Source organism: Chamaea fasciata, unplaced genomic scaffold (genome assembly GCF_029207755.1).
Source record: "Chamaea fasciata isolate MVZ Bird 193981 ecotype frontalis unplaced genomic scaffold, bChaFas1.0.hap1 SCAF_11, whole genome shotgun sequence".
Taxonomy (NCBI): Eukaryota; Metazoa; Chordata; class Aves; order Passeriformes; family Sylviidae; genus Chamaea; species Chamaea fasciata.
Window position 1 is genome coordinate 16,249,403 of NW_027094096.1, and position 19,727 is coordinate 16,269,129.

The window sequence follows — 19,727 nt, forward strand, 5'->3', positions numbered from 1 at the left end:
TTACCAGCTCAGTCCTCAGTGAGTCTGACTTGAATCCATGTCCCCTCAGAAACAGCAAGGGCTGCTCTCAGAGGATGAAAATGCATCAGCCTGCTAACGGATGGTGAGGCAGAAAGTCCCTGACCATACCAGGAAGTTCTGGAAGGCAAACAAGGCTCCTTCTCCAGCTAGAGCACCAGGGCTTATTTCGCAATTAGGCAAGAGAAGAGAAAGGGACAAGCAAATTTCCTGCTGTGATGGGGCATTTGCAATGCAGTCTCTATAACTGCATCTCATTCCTAGCAGTACCAGTCTGCACAGTGCTGGGTTATTATGTAGTGTCTTGGACTGCTTGGAGGTAATAAGCATTCACCGAAAATGGACTGCTATTAGCCACTGGCAAAAGCTGATTATAATAGTGCCAGCACTGGAATATGTTTTCCACCCATTTACAAGAGGAGTAAAATAACAGGAGGGAAAAAAAAAATCACATTTGCCAGTGTTTGGAGCGTAGTGTGCTCTACATACAATTATCGAGAGAATGACAGGAAATTGACCCATTTACTCAGAAAAGTTCCTATCGTGTTCTGCACTATTTCATTTCATGCCCATTTGAGAACAAGTCATTTCTCTTCAGGGCAGAAGATAAATTGTCAGCTCGTACACATCTCTTTCCATTGCCAAGCACAAAAATATCACAAAGAAACATTTTCCTGCCCTCTGCTTAATTTTCTTCTTCTTCTTCATCTTCTCTAATAAATGGTGCTAACTATAAAAGTCAACAGACTGTAAATAAACTCAATTCTATTCCTACCTTACCTTATGATTGATTTTTGGACATAATGTATTCCACCCACCAGGTCTCTTATCTGATTCAACTGCTTTTCTCAGCACCAAAGAAAAATCAGATAACCTCAGTGGAATAGCTTCATGTAAAAACAAAAACATTTGGCAACTACAGTTTTCCTAATGGCACATTGCAATATAGGCTGTAGATCACATCAGTGCCCAGCTTCATGTCAGCATGGGGAGAGTTCTGGGTATTTAGGCAGAGGGGGCCTAAATTTTGGGCATTTTGGCCAGCAGGGCCATTTCAGAAACAGTAGCAGGAAACGGTGCTTGGGTTATGCATGTACACCTTGGGCAGGGTGTGGGGAAGCCCCAGGCAACTTCTCTGCTCTGCCCTTGGATTTACCCTGCCCATTTAAGCTAACGACTTCTCCTCTCACTCTGAATGTGCTTGGCAGAGGGCAAAAGAGCAACTGGATCACCATCATGGACAGGAAATTCACACAACAATTGCTGCCTCCAGGACCTAGAGAGCTGAAGACCACAAGGTCCATGGGGAAAGGCTGCATGTGCATGTAAGAAGAGAAAAGGACATCATCGAAATATCTCTACCTACATCCTAAGCTCAGGTTTCTAGAGAACTGAGCTTGCTGTTCCTGCTCCATTCAAGTGGTAGTGCTCATCTTTGCTTAATATCAAGGACAGCAATCAGCAGAGAATTCCACAGCATCCCTGATGGAAGTGCCAGCAGTCTGGGTTTGCAAGAACACAGGTGTCTCCTGTGCTGTACAGCTGGAGAAGTGCTAACGTAGGATGAGCCATGGGCATGGAGGAGCCAGCATGGCAGTAATTCTTTAGTCCCCAGCTCCTGTCAGATCCATCAAACACCATTCCAGTCCACAGCTGGTTTCTTTGTTCCCTCACACCAGTTTCTTGAGGTTTAAATTAGAGCAACTCCACAAACCCACAGTTCACACAACTTTTCCTGCAGCTGGCATGTTGGCCAGCTTATCCTCCAGCCCTTGCTCTGCAAGGTGCAACATCTTTCACATGTCCATACTGCACACAGTGCTGAACAACACACTGTTCATTTGCCCTGGAACTTTGTATTCAATCTGATCACTCAACCCTGTTCTTTCACCTGAATAGTAGCTTACCTGTGCTCTTCCATCCTGGAGCATCATTTCTAGGAGTGAAAATTACCAATCATTTGGAGCAGGAAATGCGATGGAAAAGGGAGCTCAGAATCAGAACCAGCCTCACTAGTTGCAGCACTCCATTCCTATACTGAGCACAGCAAAACTCACGTTTTTCACAGAAACCAGTCATGGAAAGTGTTATTCTGGCTTTGACCGTGATGGAGATACGGGATGGAAATAAGTGGAATATCAGCTTGGGAAGTGCGAAGGAAAGAAGAGCCTTTCTTCAGAAACAAGCAAAATACTCAAGGTTCTGCTAATTCACATCTAGACTACTTCCCCTCTCCCCTCCAAACCTGTTCCCCAGGTAATAAAAGGGATTAGCAGAACAACAAAAGGAGGAATTTCCAGGTGAAAATTCATATGGAAATTATAGTCAAACCAAAATTGTTTGGATCTGGTCTTTGTCCCAGGGAAAACGGTTTGCTCCTGCTTAGTACAGAGCCCAGCTGCCTCCGAAACCCAGAGTCTGCACATACCTACAGGGAATGTGAAGAAGTGGGAGAGCAAAATAAAACAGCTCCCCACCTCACAGTGAGAGGGTTTTGCTCCTCTCTGGCCAACAGTATGGACAACTAGATATGTGCAAGAGAACAGCAGAGATCATTACCTGCTGGTGAATAGGATTACTGCTCCCCTCCGTGAGGGCAGTCAGATTCACTCAACTCCCTAGGAAAAACAGTGGAGGCAATAAGAGACACTTTTACCTTCCTGTCTTCATCAGCTGAGGAAAGAATTTCCTGTGGCTAATTACACATTTTAGCACCAAGGTAATGACTGTCCTCTAACTGCAAACATCTGCCTCCAGCCTGGGGGAGAGCCGAGCTCTGACCACAGTTCCTTGGGCACTGGCACCATGCAGGACAGGAGGGTGGTCCCTCACCTGCTGCCCCATGGAGCACACACACCATGGGAACATGACCATTTCTGAAATGGGATCCAGCATTGGAGGCGCCAACTCCTGACTGTGTGCAGCCTCCTGCTCTGTGCCAACTCCACCCAGCTGCCCACCCTGCCTGATCAAAGCCCAGAGAGGCCTTTGGGTCTGTTACCAGGAGCCAAATTCTTCCCTTAAGGTCAGATTCAAAGCCCACCAACCCCCATAATCTGTGGCAATTTTCGCACCGATGGGATATGGCTCCCATTTTCAATCAGGTAATAGTTTGCTGCTTATCCACAGACCAGGCTCATTGGGTTCACTCTTGATCCCTTAGAAGATAACCAAATTCCTCCTAACATTGAGAAAAAGGAGACAGGGCTCTTCAGATGCCCCGCTCCCACACCTTGCTTCCTATTCCTTTATTTATAAATGTCGAAGTATGAAGTTCATATTAATTCCATAGCCCTGAAGTTCTGTTGATTCCCACCCAAGGGTGAGACCAGGGATGTGACCCATCCATCATCTGTCCAGGAGGAAACTCCCTTGCACAGTTGGAGGAAATTTGCCTTCAACTCCCCATCTCGCTTCATACATAAATTCTCACCTTCTCTCAACATTAAAAAAAAAAAAAAAAAAAAAAAAGGAAGAAGGAAAACAAGTATTTTCCTCTGCCAATACATACATGTGTACGCAAGCACAAATACTTAGGAAAAATTGAAGAATCTGTAGATGGAGGGGTTAGTGCCAGATTTTAAAATTATTAAACATTATGTACAAAGAAAACATAATGAGCTCCTATGGGATGTAGAAAAAATTACCCATGAATGAGAGGAAAATGGATAACCACTCCTGGGTTTGCCACTGGTGAATTATTTAATAATCACTCCCCAGCAGATGGAATATATTTATCTACCCCATTGGAGCACACTTTGCAATTTATTTACACTGCTTTAAAATATGATTATTTATTTAAAAAATAAACAAGGTAACCATATGGGAAAAGGGAAGGAAACAAGTTTAGAGGGGGGAAAAGTATGTTTTGAGCTTTTCAGTTAATTTTAGGGAATTTCCACTAAAATTAACTTGAATCTTCCTTACTCCTACTTTAAAAAACAGAAATTGAAAATTCTTTTGATCGAGCCAGTCTAGATTCTTCACACACTCAAGAGGATCACTTTGTGAGATGGGGTCTGTGTCTCATGTCTTTCATTAGCCACGTTGTCTTGGGCACCACAAATCGGATTCAGCTCCTATTAATTTTAAAGAAAACATTTAAATTGGGATCACTGGGAGCAGGCCCATAACTTAGACTAATTTGTTTTATGGGATCCAGTCCCTTATCTAAGTTAGAGTGACTCTAACCCATGGCTCAAACAGCACTCAGCCTTGCCATTTAATTAACTACTTATTCTAAAATGCAAAGGGCGCCATTTAGCAAAGTTTGAAAATGCAAAAGGTACCCTTTAGTACCGTGTAAGTGCATGAGTGTACTGCCTGCTCCCACTCAACAGCCAAGTGTGCTACTGATAATTGAAGACTGATTTGGACAAACCTGAGGGAAGGTCCATGAGAGGAAGGAATATCTTTCCCGGGCAAGTGCCAAATCATTTCAGATGGAATTCAGGCTTCCAGATTCTTCCTGTGCAGGTCTGTGTGTATGTACAGGTATACATTAGCCATGGAGGGCTGCACAGAAACTTTATTACCCAGCTGGGCACAGATGTTTTTTGGAGCCAGAAGTCATTTGGGAGAGGGGAGGTCAAGAGAAACCCTGTAGAGTAACACAAGCTTTCATATTTTGCCCAAAGAAAACAAAAAAAAACCCCAACCCCAAGCCCTAAGCCAATGTTCCCTCAACGAAGAAAAAACTAGTTGCTGTTAGTGAAACCTCTTCACAAATTTTTCAACAATCCATTCTGATTTTCTTTAAAACCAGTGAAGTTTGTTTATATATCTCAAACATGAAGAGTCCCATGTCGAAACTATCAATGGTTATTGGAGACATAACACTTTCTAAAGTGACTAAAGAATTAGATGACTTCCTACTAAGAGTTTAAGTATCATTGTGAAGAGTGGGTTAGCAAACCAAAAGCAGCCAATTCCTCAGTCATTTATGTGCCTTTAAAAAAGTTTCTCTACGTCCTAATGATATTTTCTCTCTCACACCTTGCTTCCCCTCCCCAGACCAAGGAAATCTGCAACTGAGATGAATCAAGAAGAGGTATTTTGTAAAAGATTTCACCTTAAAAAAAATAGCAATCTCACAGCCTAAAATCCAGCTGCAGGCATGGATATCAGTGTTTTACCAGCTAGCTAGTTCAGCAAAAGGGCTGCTCTATAAATAATCTAGTATAGTGAACGCTATACATCTTTGAAGTAAGAATGGACTACTAGAATACTCTTACTTAGTTCAGGTTGAGGAGAGCAAATCCTCATCCTCCTTACTAAGAAAAGGCTCAAACATAAGCAAATCCTCTCTTGAACTGGGAGTGCTGCACTTTCAGCAAAAAAATATAAACTGACCTCTACAGTCTCAACATCCTGGAAGAGTAAAAGCAAATTCACTGTATGTTATTTATGGAAAGAGAGAGGTCAGATTTCAAATATTACTTCCACCACAACAATCTAACACATGAAGACAGACAGTACAGATGTGCATTTCTAGTGGGATGTGGACAATACAGACAAGGGAGCAAAAGTCCTCCTGAGAAGGAAAGATGGAAATGTCAAACACCTTGTGTAGAGTTATGCACTCATTTATTTTAAAGACAGAATGGATTAAATACATCTACATAAAGGAAAGAAAAAGTGTTTAAACAACAATAAAAAAAAGATTTAGTGGCATTAATAAAGAACTCCCTTAAACCAGCATGTCACCATTAAAGTAATTAATAGGGCATGCAAGACATTTCAGTGGAAAGAGAGCAGTGCTTGCATTGGAGCCTTTTAAGTTTTCACATGACCTCAAGACAGACTACGGCATTTCTGTGCAGAAGTATCCTCTAAAAAAGAGATGGGGGCATTCAAGTCTATAAAAGAGTGATTTTAAAATTTAAATGATATGGTCTAAGCCTAAAATGCAAAGGTTAACGGAATATTAGAAGGGCAATAATTCTATCTGATTAAACTTTTATCCAAAGTGACAATAAAATGTTCAAAATGAATTAAGGACTTTATTAACAGATGCAGAGGCTCTATAAAAAGAGTTTGAAATCTAAGTACCAGAGAGGAGAGGTTTAATTTTTTTTTGTCTGGATGGAGGTGATATTACTATAAAACTTTAATCTTATTGCCATGCCACAGTGAAAGTAAAACTGTCAGAGGTAATAGAGCAAATCAGGATTGCTTTCTCTCACCGCTCTGTTGCAAGGGCCCCTTTCTAGAATATAAGAATATGCATGTTTTATGTATGGCATTGATTCTATAGGTGACAGACACATGTGGACAGGTTATGGGTTGATGATTCACCTGGGCTTCTGCTGGTTGCAACAGTCCCAAGGTGGTAAGTACAGGCAAATTATATGGACCATTTCAAATGAGTACTGAGAAAAAATTGGTGCCCTGCCACCAGGGACTCTTCAGAACATTTCAGCCTTTCCAAAATGGAATTCACTATTTCAGGTGAGTTTTAGAGATTTTACTTGTTTATTAGTACCTGTATATAGTAAGAGGACAACACAAATTTCCAAGCTCTTGAACAAAGGCATTTCACTACTTCAGAATGATCAAGCTTAAGCCAGCCATAAATCTGTAGAACAGGATAAAAAACCCCAAGACTTTTTCTGAAAATTATTGCTAAATGCTAGATATGATTTAGAGCACAGCTCAGCTCCATCAGGGTATTTAGCAGCCACGATTTTGGCCATCACTAATTTTTCGTTCTGTTTTGCTGCTGCTAAATTCTGGCAACTTGGTTGCCTTGGTGATGGCTGCAGTGCCTGTGGCAGATGCACTGAAAGACATCCTGCAAAGTGGTTTGGCTTTTCCGGGAACTCTTGAGCCTTTTGCATGTGGGCAGGAATGGTGTGATGGCCACCTGTGCCTGTTCCACCACCCTCTGCCCCGCCAGTGTCAGCACTGGGCACAACCTGGCCCCCAGCCTGCCCCTGTCACACCTTCCGGGGAGGACCCAGGGCTCAGCCTCTCTCAGTCCCCACAGAGCCCCATCATGCTACAGCTGCCCCCATTCCCTGCTGAGGAGCCCAAAGGCACTTTTAGGGATTCCCACATCTTTCTTTGGCCCTGCAGCACCCACGAGAAAAAGCACAGCTCCTCAGAGGAGCAAAAGACTGCAGATTGCCAGGGAGACTAGGATGTCAAACAAATATTTTTCTTTTCACAACAGAACATAAATATTTGGCAGCACATTTAATTTAAAAAGTCTAGGAGTTACTCAAAGAGATTGGCGAACGTTGCTATGATGTTCATTTGCTTCCTAAAATATGACCAGTCACAGATGGTTTGCTCTAGGAAATAATAAATAAAATTTTTAAAGTGTTGTCTGGCTTGAACACAGATTGCATTTACACAGATACCTTTGTTGGTGGAATGCCAAGATGGCGTAGTGGTTCGAACACGACCTTAAACAAAAAACTACCTTGTCAGGAGCTAATGGAATATTCATACTTAAAATCTCAATCTCTGATAACATCTGAGAATTAATTTACATTTCAACACTGTTATTTTTTCCCCTCTTGCTGTATTTCCCTTCACAAACAAGGGAAAGTATCTGGTTTTGGTCAGCAGCAACTTTTAGGTTTTGGGCACAACCGCCATTACTTTTTACATCTTCAAAGCAGTTTGAAAAACATCCACATAAAGAATGCTAAGTGACAGGAGAATCTGGAAGACCACTCAGTGTTAAAGAGTCAAACAAGAAGCATGCAAATACAATGAGTTGCAGCATTATACACATTAGCAGATTGATTTCAGCAAGAAAATAAAAATCAAAACAATACAAAGATTTTTTCAATGGCCAGCATCTGCAGGAGCACATTCCTACAGTGACTAAAGACTATTGCATCTGTGCTTTATAACCTCAGACCAAAGAGGTCACAAAGATTCTTGGTTTATTTCTTTCCATAAAGCTCCATTTTTAACAAGAACAAAAGCATTTGAAACATGGGCATGAAACATAAGAACTGCCAAAAGTTCCTAACTTCCTGCACTGCCTCAGGGAGCTGTGTGGTAACTCGGCTTTGACAGTTACAGCATCAGGTTGGTGTGGAAAACCTACATGATGTTTCTGTGTCAAATGTCTGTCGGGAAACAGCAGCCAGGGAAAAGCAGGGACAACACTGAGCACATCTCATCACCCATTTTCAGCAATCCACATGCCCTGTGAGTTCCATGCTCACCGATGTGCATGGTGCTATCCCTGCCTAAGCCCACCAGAGGCCTCACAGAGACGGGTGCACACCACGGGACCAAAGGTCTCACTGACCACATCAACCTCTCTGCTCCTGTGAAGGCTGCTACTTACCAGTGCACAATAATCTCTTGTCCCCAGCAAATGCCACAGCATCAGAGTTGAGCTATAATCTGGTTTTCCTTCTGCCCAAAATACCCCAGTGGATGATTTTTCTCTTCTGTCAATATTGTACTTGGTCCACAGCTTTGTAATCAATGCAGATGAGATGAAACAACAGTCTTACAATTTGCTTTGTCCCTCCGTGAGTACCAAACACCCTCCATGCTCTTAAAATCAATAAACATTTTCTCCTGTCACCATTGCCATTTATTGTACTTTCCCTACACTGGCACGATTTTATTTTTTTCTAACCAGAGATCTCCCAAGCCCACTGGGGTTTCTGTGTGCGTGATGGCAAGTTAAACAGTTTCCCCCACTGCAAACAAACATCACATGCACGCAAATCACGCCCTGGAGTGAAGAGCAGAGGCAGACACTAGAGGGAGGATCGACTCACAGACTGAGCTTTTGCCAGAGCAAATTCCTTGGAGTGTGGCTTCACCAAGGAGACGGCTCAAGTGGCATGCTGCAAGAGCCGGCTGAGCTCCCTGGCACTCAGGCTTGCAAATCACTGTCTGGGCTGAAGGAAAAGGGCATCTGGAATTGAGAGTGAGCAAGACAAGATTTTGCTCTCTTCAAGGCTGCTCAGGGAACCATACCTGTTAAATCCAAACACACCCGTTCCAGGACAGATTCAGCTCTGTTACTCACAGGTAATGCAGTATGCTTTGCCAGCAGGCCTGGTAAAAATAACCAATACTTTATGGTTTGTTTACTTCAGTGACTTCCAATTTTTTTTATGTCTGGACACTGCAGTGCTTTGACATCACTGCATTAGAAAGGACAGAGCTTCGTAATACACAGATCTGATGGAAACACACGCCTAAATTACAGGCCCAATTTCATATAAATCACAGCCTTTCCAGAATAATTGTCTTCAGCAGTTTGAATTGACAAATAACTATGCAGAGTAACAAGCAAGCAGTAGGACTACAGGGAAAGGAACACTGTCATGGTACCTTCCAACCTCCTGGAAGAGCCCTCACTCAGCTTTCAGATGCTCGTTCATATTCATGTCCAGTCTCTAAACAGCAGTGATTGGAAGAGGGGAAGAAAAGAAAGGTAGCTCCTTCACCTCGAGATCTTGGCAGGCTGAACTGCAAATAGGTAGAAAATCAGGGCATGGAAAACCTGAGCTGTACAGCGCAGGATGTGCTTGTGGTCCTGGACAGGTCATTCAAGCTCAGAACTGTAACAAGTAAGGCTAGAAAACACCCCTATGTCTGCCTATGCCTAGACCTTAACTATTCCTAAGAGATGTTTGTCCCACCTGTCCTTGAAGGCTTCCAGCAATGGAGATCCATGACCTAAACAAACTGCATTTAAACTTCTCAGGGTCAGATCTCCATCTGCAATATGGAGACAAGGCTGTTGCCTTTTCCATAGACTTGCTGTTTACCAAGAAGTTTTTTGGACGCAGAGACTTTCATTCACTGACACACCACAGTGGGAGTTTATTACAGAGGTATCTCCAGATGCTGCTCGGGCAGCAAAGGGTGAAAGCAGCGGGTAGTTCACTGAGGAGCTGGTGAAGAACAGTTTAAAGAAAAGAGATGAACACGGTTAACACTGGATATAACTTGCCAATACCCATCTACACTTGACTGCAAATGAGGAAGGTACTACAAAGATGTTATTCTTTCCTTATAAGCCATTCCTGCTAACTTGCAAAGGCAGCAAGCTCTGGGATACGTTCCATAGGGAAAGCTCAACACACAGCTAAAATCCATTGTTAAATGACTTCGCCATCCCCTCTACTGTAGCATGATCCATAAGTGGATCTATAGCCAGGAGCCATAAAATCCCATTAGTCCTGCGGAAAGGGAGATTATTCTCTTCCAAAGAATATACAGTTGGTCAGTGGAATTCACCCTGTGAGGCGAGAAATTCACTGAATGGCAGCAGCTGGTCCTTCATAGTATCATCTTTTCAGTCACTAAGAACTCTTCACTTCCCATGGTATAGTTTTTCTAGATTATACATGTCAAATCAATGCTTAGTTCATATAATCAAAATATGAAAAATGCCTCCAATTATAAAAGCACAAGGCAGAGAAAAGACTACAATTCAAGTTGTTATGTTGCTAACACACACAGGAGGAAAGATCTGGATTCTAGCAAGCCATCACAAAAATCTCAAGCAAGCAATCTCAATCTCCAGGTGTGGATGAGGAGTTGTCACTTAATATGGACACATTTTTAAACAGGGACCATGAAAAGGAATAAAAAGTGATGCATTCCTAACAAAACTTTGCACCACCAAGACATCAGTGAGTAGTTAATCAGCACTTCATGCCCAATATTCCAACACACATGTATCTATTAAAATGGTGTCCAGCACAATGGTACTTTTCCAAAAATATCCCCCTCATGACACTGTTCTCATTGGTAGCATCAAGTTGCTATACCTCCACAATCCGTGGCTGGTCTTCCTGTAAAGCAACACTCCAGTTAGCTTTCTGGAAAGTCAATTACACCAAGGTACATCGGTCTCAGAATCTATCACCAAGGTGAGCCCAGTGCAATTCTTGGCAGGGCTTGCTCTCATGTCTTCCAAGAACACTATGCATTTTCCTTCTTACAGGCTTGGTTTGCAGACTTCTTGTCCTGCCCTTGTTGGACAGCAAGATGAATTGGCCCTGTCTTCTTCAACATGAGCCTCTGGGTCTCTATAGAGCAGTCCCTGTAAAGCATTACCTCATCATCTCATGGTACACTTCCTCCCCTTTCTTTATAATTCCAGTTTAGAAAGGAGGTTATCGACCTCTGCTGACTCCCCCACCCACCCACCTCTGCAAAGAAACCGTTTCCCTTGCCTCGTGACAAAGTAAGAGGCACAACCCATCCCCTGTAACAGCTGGTAGGGCAGTGAAAAAACAGACGCAGTCTTCCAGAGGGTCAGCTAAGTTCAGCTGCCCCAGTTCTGACAGAAGCTGCTTCATCGACATATTTTTTCACACGCTTTTGTACCTCCTAGACCTGGACTCCTGGAAGCTCCAGGTGCAGCTTATGCAACAGCATCCCACCCTCCTCTATCTATGGCCTGATTGCACAAGAACATTTACCACTCAAAGTAGTAGAGTTGAGCTTATGGCCACCCCTCTTTCACCTTCCGTCTCCATTTCTTATATCAGCTCTTGCGGGGTGCTATCAATAGAAAGGGCTATTACACTCTTAACAGATTTTCTAATTTTTCACTTTTACAAATGATCAGTTTACTAGACACAACAGATTTCCCTTGCCATTATATTTTTCCCAAGGAATTACCAACTGCAGACTAGCAAAATTATCAGTCCTAATAATCAGTAGGAATAAAACACGCCTGTGAGCAAGCCAAAACTCTGGACCTGTTTTGTGGCTGCTATGCCCATGGACCTCTTCTGTTGAGGGTAAGAAATACCCAGGGCTGAGCCTGCTGCTGCCTGGCACAGCCCAGCTCCATCTCTGTGCCACGGGAGCTGAGCCTTAATGCTTTTCGATCCACGGGTCACAGGTTCAGCTCCCTGCTGCTGATGACTCACACAGGAGCTCCGAACTAAAACTAGCAACACCAGCTTTTTTCTAGGAGAGGATTGAAGAGCAGCATTGATCTCAATGAAATGTTTCGAGGGCAGAAAAATTCCACCACGCAAAGAGTGCGTGACTTCTCTTTAGTTTATTTTATATTTTTGTTCCAGTTGTCATTTTGAATTCAAACTCTTTGGAAAGCAGGCATAATAGTCTTAATGATCCCATTGAGCAGTTTAAATTCAAATTGTGGAGCACTTGCAATACCATGCTGGCAGCACTTTCCATAAATTACTCTCAAATTCAATACGTTGCTTGACAAAAACAAGAATAAAGGGCTTTTTACTTTAAAAAGAAGAAAACTTGTATCATAAAAAAAAAATCTTTAAATTATAGTTTCTCTTTTCTGGTCCAATTTAAATTGTTACATAGTTGCTAAATTAGTGCTGTAATCCCTGCTTACAAATTGCAGAATTATTTTTAAAAATAGACGTAGTTTTACTGCAGGGAACAACCTTACACTTTAAACCCTATGTGCTGCAGGAAGCTGCTCTTGCACAGCTTTCAACCAGCCACACTCACATGCACAAGGGTGAGGTTCACAATACCAGTCACACTGAAGCCAATAGCAGTCTCTCCAGAGATTTCAATGAGCACAAACTGAGTTAACATTGACATTTTGGAATGATTAGCAAATTTAAGCTTTCCCAGGATGCTCAATGGCACCAGTGGCTCTCATTGTACCATTTCTTAAAACATCAGCATTTCTCTTGTGTTCTGTTCTGAACTTCCTTCTCCTACTGAACTACAGCCACTGATAGGCCAGGAAGTTAGAAGACTGAAAGAGGAAAAAAAAACCCTCTAAGATATACTTTTTTCTGTTCACAAAACAAATAATGGGGGAGAGGGGGAGGAAAAAAAAGATGGAGCACTATGATCCCACATTCAAAGCTGGGGAGCAGCAATAATCAGGGCAAGACTTCCATGCACAATTCCTCTTCCTTCAAGCACTTCCACAGCTTTAGTACTATGGAAAGACAAACTTCACCTGCAAAAACTCCTTGTAAGTGATCTTTGGGGATGGGTTTAAGATAGTGTCCTCAATATCTTGCAGTGCTCAGCAAAAATGGGAAACCTCAATCCCTGGGTCTCCACAAGGCTCTGCAGAGGATACCCTCTCCCCTTCTCTAGCTTGACAGAAATGAGAGTTTCTTTCTTCTCCTTCAATCATTCATGATTTCTAGCCCACCACTTCTCTGTAGTCTTTCATCTGACCCTGGTTATTTCTGCTTTCTTGTACCCTTCCCAGCCCCACCATGGTCCTCTCCTCAGGTGGGTCACATTGACTTGGACACAACAGAAGAAACCCAGAGAGGTCAGGAGCACCAACAAGATCTTGTTGCTTTCTGCATTAACTGCAGGAGCCCAGCCCCTCCCAGCCCTCACCTCAGAGTGCACATCTCCAGTTGCCAACCACCAGACTGCCAGGAGAAGGGAGAAAGAATGGAGGCAAATTTCCACATCCCGAAGAAAGTTATCTGGACATCAAAGAAGGCCCCATTCACAAAACAGCAGCATCACTCTTGCCAGACTGGTGTGTCTGGTTAACCTTGTGTTCAGTCCTTATGATAACATGGTATTTGGACAGCAGACAGCTGGCGCTGCTCAACATCTTGCTCTTCAGTCTTTTATAAAAACAGTTCCACTGATATTACGCTTAGCCTTTTCCCTGCTCTGAGTCCAGTGTTAAGATCTCTTAAACTACTTAAACTGCTGTTAAAACTACTTACAGGAAGCAAACCAAATGTTCTTTTGTCAGTAATTTGCCCTGTAAGGGAGGGGGAAAATATACTGATAACATACTGCAGACACAGCGTTCATCACGTGCACAGCAGTGCACTGGTTACACTGGAAACCCTATCATGGTATTTCAGATGTTAACTTGACTGTCATAATGACTGGGAAACATCTGTCTCCTATTAACACTTTAGTTTTTACAGTTGCTTTTAGTTCAGCAGAAGTGTCTTAATGGAGAAGACTGGTACTCTTTTAGAAATAACATCAATAATGAAAGAATCCTTGGATGCAGAGCAAAACCAGCAAACACATTGGCAACAGAACTCACTGCACTCAAAAGATGTAACAGGAAATGACAGTGATGGGTTTTTGGGTGGGAGGATTTTTGTGTGAAAGAAATTAACTCGGGTACTCAAATTCCCATTAAGAAAAATATTTATTTTCAAACAGGTGATTGATGTCCTTAGATATTAATTCAGACTTTTGGGGAATTTCATCTTAATTGGATCACTGATAAATAAAACCAGAAAAACAAAACAACAAAGAAAAACCCTTCTGCAGGCTATTTAGGCTTGGTACTGACTAACCAGTAATTAAATACAGCTCTTCACAGTAATCTTAATTATGGCCTCACTACACCACAGCTAAGAAGAGTCACACAACAAACTGAGAAGATTAGCCAATTCTAATTGTTGAAAAACATTTATTTTTGTTTTTGTGCATAGTTTTAGCGTGCATAAGGCCACAAGTCACACCAGTGAATTATTAAAAAATAATCAAAGGCTTCAGGAATTTATATGTCACAACTAGGCAAGCGTTACTGGGCAAGTATTATTCTCTTTATATGAATAAAGCCTCTGGTTTGCATAAGAGGTCAAGAGTTTTCGACTTGGGAAAATAGGGATGTGTGCTAGAAATCAGTGTGAATTAGGTAGACCAGAAACAAGTTTCACTGAATTACTGACACTTACACCAGCTGACAACCCTGTTTTCTCAGCTGGCCACTGCCATGAATTAGCTGTTCAGTCTTGGGCCAATCACATCTGCTGCACCTTCAATGGGAATTCAGGTCCAGAGGAATCTGAGTCAAGGTACTTCAGTCCCATTGACTTTCTACAGATCTAACACTCCTAGTATCCAAGCTATTTTCTGATACAGGGACTTTGGGAAAAAAAAAAACCCCACCCACCTTCAAAAACCAAACACCAAAAAATCCCCCACAACCAACCAACCAACCAAAAAGAAACAGAAAAAAAAACCCAAACCAAAACAAAAATAATCAGAGGCCACAATTCAGCAGAATATGGCTAGACAGGCCAGATTTTAAGCAGGTCATTAACTCTGAGTTCAGGATAACTGCATCACACATCTAAAGGCATCTAAAGACAAAAGCAGTCAGACTGTGCCTCATCAATTTAAGGGTCTCATTCATCTGCAAGAACAACTTGCAAGCCTAGCTCAAAGCCTCAGTGTACTTAGGCATTCATTATCCTACTAAAGCCAATGCAGGCTTCATTCCACTGAAAAATCAATGAGACATATGCTGTAGGACACAAATTCCTCAGGCCTAAAGCCAGTGGCATGGCAGAAGCCTAGATCCCTTGTAGATCTCTGGCTTTCAACACAGCAGAGTCCTCTTCTTTCTGAAAGACACTGAGACATAGGCTCCCAACACTTGTTTCTTCCACATTTAAGAGTTTAATATGTGCTTGGGTTTGGTTTTTTTTTTTTTTTTTCTTTACTGCATCAGACTGCCAGATTCCTGCTTCTCATTTTCTGCTCACAGTACCAGCTGTCCAGCTACATATATGTAGCCCCATCAGCATTGCCGTCCCGTCCCCTGCATGTGCAGCAGCAGATGGATCCAGACATATTTTGGGTTAACTCCATAACCATATTTGTGTGGACTGCATGGATAAACATTTAAAGGCCCCTTCTGGTTATATAAAAGGAAGCTATTAAACGTTTACTCTTTCCTCTGTACTCAGAGCTGCAAAGTCATATCACAGAACATACAAATGCAGATGCAACCAGGCAATTATCGTTCCTTTATCCCTTAAATAGATAGAAGATAAATTTGAAAGAAAATGAGGAACAGAATCCTTCTCCCTTTCCTTTTTTATCCTTTTATCTCCCAATGTAGGAAGTTTACTGAACCCTTGCCAACAATTCACTCAGGCTAATGAAGTGTATAAGTAATGGGATTAAATAATCTTAAACCATTACTACAGTGGCTAATGCAGATGTTTTCCCAAACTAAAGCAGATGAGTGGTGTAGAATGTGTGCTTGATTTAAAAAAGAAGAAAAGAAAGTATCAATCTCCAAGCAGATGAAGTCAATTCCAGCCTGAAGTCAATGAAATGTTTAATTCCAGTTACATAAAGTTGCTCTAATTATATTATGAATGCACCTTCCTGAAGTCTTCAGTGCTTTGCACGTGGTTAAACTTGCCACAAAATGAAACTTAAATTTTTTATGGCGCAATCATTTTAGTGCAAACAAAAATAGAAATTATTTAAAAGGTACATATTCCACCAAAAGACCATTTAGCTTTTAAAAGCAAATTAACAAGGCCCATCTATTACTGCCATTGTAAATAAGATACAATCCTCCCTTTTTATATTCAAAATTTCAATCTCGCTGTGAAGGCTCTGTAGAAATAGAGAGAACAATGAGATACTAGTGGCATTTTCAGAAATATTAAAGTGTTATTGCTCTAATTATCACTGGAGTGATAGAAATGTCATGAAAAACATCAATTTTTACTTTCAGAAGTATAAATCCAATTCTGGAAGGGTCCTAGGTCCAGTGTTTGCAAGAACTCAAAACTGGAAGTTTAGAGAAAGATCTGTCAATGTTTTAAGAATGTTCCAATGTTTTTCTTACTCTGAGTTACAAGGATAATCCTTATATACTGGATACAAAGGTCAGACCAAGGCAAAGCCTCAGCACATTATGGGATGTTTCTTTAATTTGCACCCATGCAATTGGTTGCAGCTACTAGTTATGGGAGCCTCTTAAAACATGCAGCTCATCAGAGCAACTGTTAATTGTTTGCTTTAAGACCTTGTTGGAGGCATGAAATGAAATTTTAGGATAATGTACGCTTCAAAAGATATCTAAACCAAAGACCCTTAGTTCAATAGAAAGTCTTCCATCAAGCAAGGCAAAAGTCTTGATTTTAAAAGTTTTAGTGCTTTCTTGCATCCCACCTCCTTAATCTTAGTGGGCACCACAGTCTGTAACCATTTTGGTATCAGGTTTCTCAACAAAGAAAGCTGAGAACCACACTACTGCTAAAAAATGACTGCATAGTCTGCTCCTTACAGAAATGAAACAATCATAAAACCCAGTTCTTTTTCCTGCTGTGCCCACTTCATTTCAGAGGCAGGTCAGACCAGGAAATGTAATTCACTCAGTAAGCTGCAAAGACCAAGGGTCCTCTGAAGACCATAAAAAAAAACTGTTGCTCATGGTACTGCCACAGGGTTGTCAGACTTTAACTGTAAGGCAACTCCACAGCAATGAAAGAAAAGATGTTTCCCATGTCTATGCATTAAAATCAGGGCACAAAGAGGAACAAGTACTCACAATGTAGCAGGGTTCACAGTAGGCTTTCTTCTCCACGGCATAGAAAGGCTGTCCCCTCAGCTTGTTGTTGCATGTTATGCAGGTGAAACACTCCACATGGAAGACTTGGTCCATGGCTGTGCAACCGGTGCCTTCTCCAACAACATTCTCCCCACAGCGGGCACAGCGTCCTGTCACCGGGGGAAAGGACAGGAGTCAAAGCAAGCCCCTCGTCCCTCCTGCAGAGGACATCCCTCCACTCACCCATGGCTGCACAGCGGGTCAGGTGGACGTGGCAGCCAAGTCCACAGAAAAAACAATTTGTGCTACTGCTGGCAAAGATCCAGCTCTTCTCACATTCATAATTCAGCTCAAAGATCCAGTGCCACTGGAAAGCACTCTGGTGCCAGTCCATATGAAAAGATCTAGAAAGGATTGAAACTGACTCCCTAGACAGCACTCATGTCAGTTGTGCTGCTGTAAGACAGCAACGGTTAGGATCTTGAGCTCCAGATACAAACCACTCAGCTATAATCTAACCCAGCTACATAGTCATCCTTGGCTCCTCAGTTGGGGTAAACCTGTGCTTTAAACCTTGCTTCCACATGAAAGGATTTTGTTATAGGAGGCTGCATAAAGCTGCCTGGTGGCAGCACAATTTAAAGAGAAGTCTTTGCTTGAACAGCTTAAACCAATTCTCTCAATGGAGCCAATTACTTTATTTTTTTCTGTTCAAAGATTTATATAGATTAAGATATTCTGTCTATTTGTAGCACAGAAATTATTCCTAAAGAAACTGATGTGTGGATACTTTATTCTTACCATCCTTCAAGAAAGGCATATCAGAAACTGCTGGTAAAGACTCTAAGCACAGACAAGCCTTAAGAGCACTGTCTGTTTTTGAAAAAGGTCCTTAATGTCAGATACAAATGCATAACAAAAAGTCTGCAGACACACACGTACAAAAGGCTTGCTGCCTTGTTCAGATTGTTGCTAAAGATGTTATGTGGCAGACAGATTTAAAGTGAAGACAAGATTTCCATAGCTCATGGGAAAAACATTTCCCTAGGGAAGACTGTGGTGCAGAGATGATGGAAGAGGTGGGTAGAAGGCACACCTTTGCCATTTTTCTGTGCCATTTGAGTTCTAGAGAATGGAGACAGCCCATGAAGTTCCTTAGACAACAACTGATGTTGAAAATGGCAGGCATTAAGGACAAGGTCAGCCACACTACACAGGAGAACCCCACCAAGAGTAGTAGAACAGCTATGATCTGGGGCATTGTCCCACTCAAAATGGTACTCTACAGTTTAAGAGTAACTGTGGTGACCCCAGCCTAGGCGCCCTGCACTTCTTGAAGGCTTCATGGGTGGAGCCGTATGGTCATCGAGGGTGGGAAGGGAAGCAAGAGCTGAGGTACAAGCAGGAAAGCAGTCTGACAGTTCAATACAGAACTATTCATAAAGGCATATAGAAGTAATATGTACCTGATAATAATTACAAAATCCAGTAATGATACAATACTCTCTCATACCATGGTCTTTTCATGCAAATACTGCACAACTTCCTACAAGGACTTAGACCTGTCTTGTCATCCCAAGAGCAGGACTGCTGCCCTTCACTGTGCACTGTCAATGTCCCCACACTCATGACTTCTTTCCTGCCTGTCCCACACTCCAACAAGCTACATTCAGGGAACAAAGCATGTAAGCTACTTTCGGATCCCTCAGGATGTGGCAGGATGATATATATACACATTTGAGATATATTAGGAAAGCTTGGAAAAGAACCCAGATCACTACAGTTTGCTACAATGGTATATATAACTGTAGTTGGCTTTATAAAGGACAGAGAGTTCCTGACTCAAACAGCTCCCAGCCTGGGCAATGTGGAGGGAGAACTCACCAGATGAATCCAGACAAGTCTGAAAAACCCCCAAATGGAATTATTAATGCTGTATTTAAACTTAACTTTCCTTAGCATTTGTTTCTAGGGTTTTGATTGTCACTGTTGTGCTTTAATCACTCCACTATAACACTTCTAGAGAGGACTCCTTTTTTTATGAGCAGAAAAGGAATTCAGGTTTCCTAGCATGGTGGTGAGACTACAGAGTATGGGGAAGAATGGAAAAAACCATGAGGGCTAGGAAGAAAAAAAACTCAAACTCACTGGAGAGAACCACAGGAGCGAGCACTGCACTGAGAAGGCGGCAGAAGATTCCTCCTGTGGACCACAGGAGAGCCCTGCTCAGCCCTGCATGTGGACAGCACAGAGCTGCTCCAGGGCCTTCTCCAAACATCTCGTGTAGCTGGGCTGTAATATGAAGAGACGTCTGGGGAGCAGTTAATATCTCTATATATAAAACATGAAATTGGAAGCCATTAGTGTATTACTTTACACAGTGTTTTTCCAGAGGGAATATTCCACTGAAGAATTTATTTTCCCTAGTGTGCCATTCTGTGATCATCCGGTATTA

General features: G+C 42.1%; 1 protein-coding gene across 8 annotated transcripts in view; it reads right to left on the minus strand.

The window, feature by feature from the left end:
- The window catches only part of LPP (LIM domain containing preferred translocation partner in lipoma), a 335,034-nt gene that overhangs the window by 40,725 nt on the left and 274,582 nt on the right, over nucleotides 1–19,727 (minus strand). For all 8 annotated transcript variants that reach the window (XM_066193362.1, XM_066193366.1, XM_066193367.1 and 5 more), the window contains one exon: nucleotides 17,273–17,442. In XM_066193362.1, coding sequence (XP_066049459.1) covers nucleotides 17,273–17,442 — 170 coding nt within the window. The remainder of the gene's footprint in view (nucleotides 1–17,272; nucleotides 17,443–19,727) is intronic.